General features: G+C 57.5%; 1 protein-coding gene across 1 annotated transcript; it reads left to right on the top strand.

The window, feature by feature from the left end:
• The first annotated feature begins 1,023 nt into the window (after positions 1-1,023).
• On the top strand, positions 1,024-2,480 carry GPR88 (G protein-coupled receptor 88). Its single transcript, XM_088524544.1, has one exon. The coding sequence runs from the start codon at positions 1,431-1,433 to the stop codon at positions 2,478-2,480; it is 1,050 nt and encodes a 349-aa protein (XP_088380670.1). The 5' UTR covers positions 1,024-1,430.
• Positions 2,481-2,840: the final 360 nt, after the last annotated feature.

Raw genomic sequence — 2,840 nt, forward strand, 5'->3', positions numbered from 1 at the left:
AGGAAATGAAATGTGTTTCTGAAGTGACAAGGAACTCAAGCTCTTGCCTGTGGAAGGAAGGTACTGAACGGGAGTTTGCTTGAATGGGCTTTGCATTCGGCTTTTCTCAAAAGACAGTGTCTAAACAGAGTTTGTCCTGTTTTTTAGCATGTGCAGATCAGTCTCTATGCTTACACATGTGCTCACACATGTTCACTGATTTTACCGACCACATAAAAAAGCTCTAGGCACCTTTTCTCATTCCCATGCAATTCCTGTGAACCACCATCTGTATACAGCAACAGGCTTTTGGGAAATTATTTGTAACTGTGTGTGTGGAGCTTCTGGCAAGTCTAAAGTTAGGTCAGATTCCTGCACCTGAGAGCCTATTCAGAGGTCCACAGTGCTGCTCATGCATGTAAGGACTCCAGAGCAGTAAGGTGTCTACAGTGAAGACCAGTGATAGCTCTAAGACAGGAATATCTTAAGAATCTTCATTTCATTTGCCATTTCCATTTCTTCATAAATATATGAAGAAACATAAAATATATAGATGGAATACCAGCCTCCTCAAATACCGTTTTAATCAAAGATCTGGATATCATGTCTGAAAGCAATTTAATTTGGAAAGCATTGTTATTACAGACCAGTTCTAAAAGTAGTTTTTAAAAAAAGTTTATAGAAGCATAGAATGCTTTATAATAACTAAAATAAGATAAAAAAAAAGCTTAAGTGAATATCTAATAGAGGACTTTCTACAGTAAATGGACTGTGTTTGAGACAGAAGTGACTGAAATTGGTATTAGTTTGAAAACTTGCTGAAAATGGAAGTTGCTGTGTAAATGTGTTAGAAACAAGAAAACTGGTAAGATGAAGAGAGAAAGAGTCAGACTGTGCAGTTGCAGTATTTCTAGAGCATGGCAGGCTTTTGGGTTTTTTTCTTCTTGATTTAACAAGTTGAAAATCTGCTGAATAATTCATGAAGAGTGGAAGGGCTGAATCTTCCTGGAATGATATACAGTGTACGTAGTGTGGCACAGGAGAAACTGCAAAGCTTTGTATCAGTTGCTGCCGTTTCTGCTGCTGATTGCAAGGTGCTGCTGCTTTTGGCATTTCCACAGCTACAAACTGCTCGGTCCCGCTGCTGCCGGCTCGCAGCTCCCTGTGTCCTGGGGACCCACTTGTACGAGCTACAACCCATGGGATCTCCTACCAGCTACCTGCCCTGGACACTGCTGGATCTTTGCTGCTAGCTGCATTTTTTTGGAACCAACAGCTCGTTTGACTGCAGCCTGCCTTAGAGTCTGTCAGTGGCACCTTGTCCCTGGTGTTTGGCGGGGGACTTCTGCAGGAGGATATTCCCACACGGGGGACTTCTGCAGCGGGATCTTTCGAGGCAGCTGAGGATGGGATTTACAGGGAAACGTCAGAACTGAGCCGCACTCAGCGAGATGCCCAACGCGTCTTCCTGGAGCACCAGCTCGCCGCTGCTGCTGATCTGGGAGGACTCCCCTGGGACCCGCATCCTCCTGTCGCTGCTTTATGCGGTGCTAGCCATCTCGGGGACCCTGTCCAATGTAATGGTCATCTATCTGGTCTTCTCCTTCAAGAAGCTGCAGACGACCAGCAACGCCTTCATTGTCAACGGCTGCGCCGCCGACCTCAGTGTCTGCGCCCTCTGGATGCCCCAGGAGGCCGTGCTGGGGCTGCTGCCCCCCAACTCCTCCTCCCTCCGCTCGGCCGAGTACCGGCTGCTGCGCGGGGGGCTCCTGGGCCTCGGCCTCACCGTCTCCCTGGCCTCCCACCTCCTGGTGGCCTTCAACAGGTACGTGCTCATCACCAAGCTGCCCAGCGTCTACCAGGCCCTGTACCAGCGGCGGCGCACGGCTGCCATGATCGGCCTCTCCTGGCTGCTGGCGCTGCTGCTGCTCCCGCTGCTGCCCGGCCTCTGGGCGCCGGCCCGGCAGCCGCCCGCGGGCCGCGCCGCCGACCACGACGCCAGCCCGCGCTACACGGCCCTGCTGCTGGCGCTGGCCGTGCTGGGCCACACGGCGCTGCTGCTCCACTGCTACCTGGGCATCGTGCGGCGGGTGCGCGGCAGCGCCAAGCGGGTCAGCGTGCTCAACTTCCACCTGCTGCACCAGCTGCCCTTCCCGGCCGCGCCGCCGCCGCCGCGCCGCGCGCAGCGCCGCCTCAGCAGCGTCTCGGTGCTGCTGCTCTGCTGCGTCTTCCTGCTGGGCACGCAGCCGCTCGCGTGGCTCAGCCTGCTCGCCTTCTTCCTGCCGCCCGCGCCGCCGGCGCTGCACGCCGCCAGCTGGCTGCTGCTCTGCGCGCTCTCGGCCCTCAACCCGCTGCTCTACACGTGGCGCAGCGAGGAGTTCCGCCGCGCCGCGCGCTCCGTGCTGCCCCGCGCCGCGCCGCCCGCCGCGCCCGCGCCCGGGCCCGGGCCGCCCTGCCCGCCGCTCCCGCGGCGCCGCGGCACCAGCGCCGAGCCCCGCTGAGCGCCGCGGCCCCGGCCCGCGCCGCCCCCGCCCGCCTCGGGGCGCGACATGGCGGCGGCCTCGCCGCGCTGAGGCGATTCCCGCCGGAGCCGCCGCCGCTTCCCTCCCTCCGTCCCCTCTGGCTGCGCTGGACGGCGGTGAATTCCGCGGCGCGCGAAACGGGCCGCGCTTCAAAGGTGACGGTGTGGGACGGGACCCGGACGCCTCCCCCGAGCGAGGCTCAGGGACAGCCTGTGTTGACACAGCGTATGTGGTGCTGCCGTGGAACGGGCTCACTTGGGAAGAAAGGGTGAAGGTCCCTTCCCACATACACACAAAAAAATTCCAAACAAACCGAAAACTCCAAGCACCCCCCAGGGA

Source organism: Tinamus guttatus, unplaced genomic scaffold (genome assembly GCF_059628265.1).
Source record: "Tinamus guttatus ecotype Peru unplaced genomic scaffold, ASM5962826v1 Tinamus_guttatus_pri_ptg000211l, whole genome shotgun sequence".
NCBI classification, from domain to species: domain Eukaryota; kingdom Metazoa; phylum Chordata; class Aves; order Tinamiformes; family Tinamidae; genus Tinamus; species Tinamus guttatus.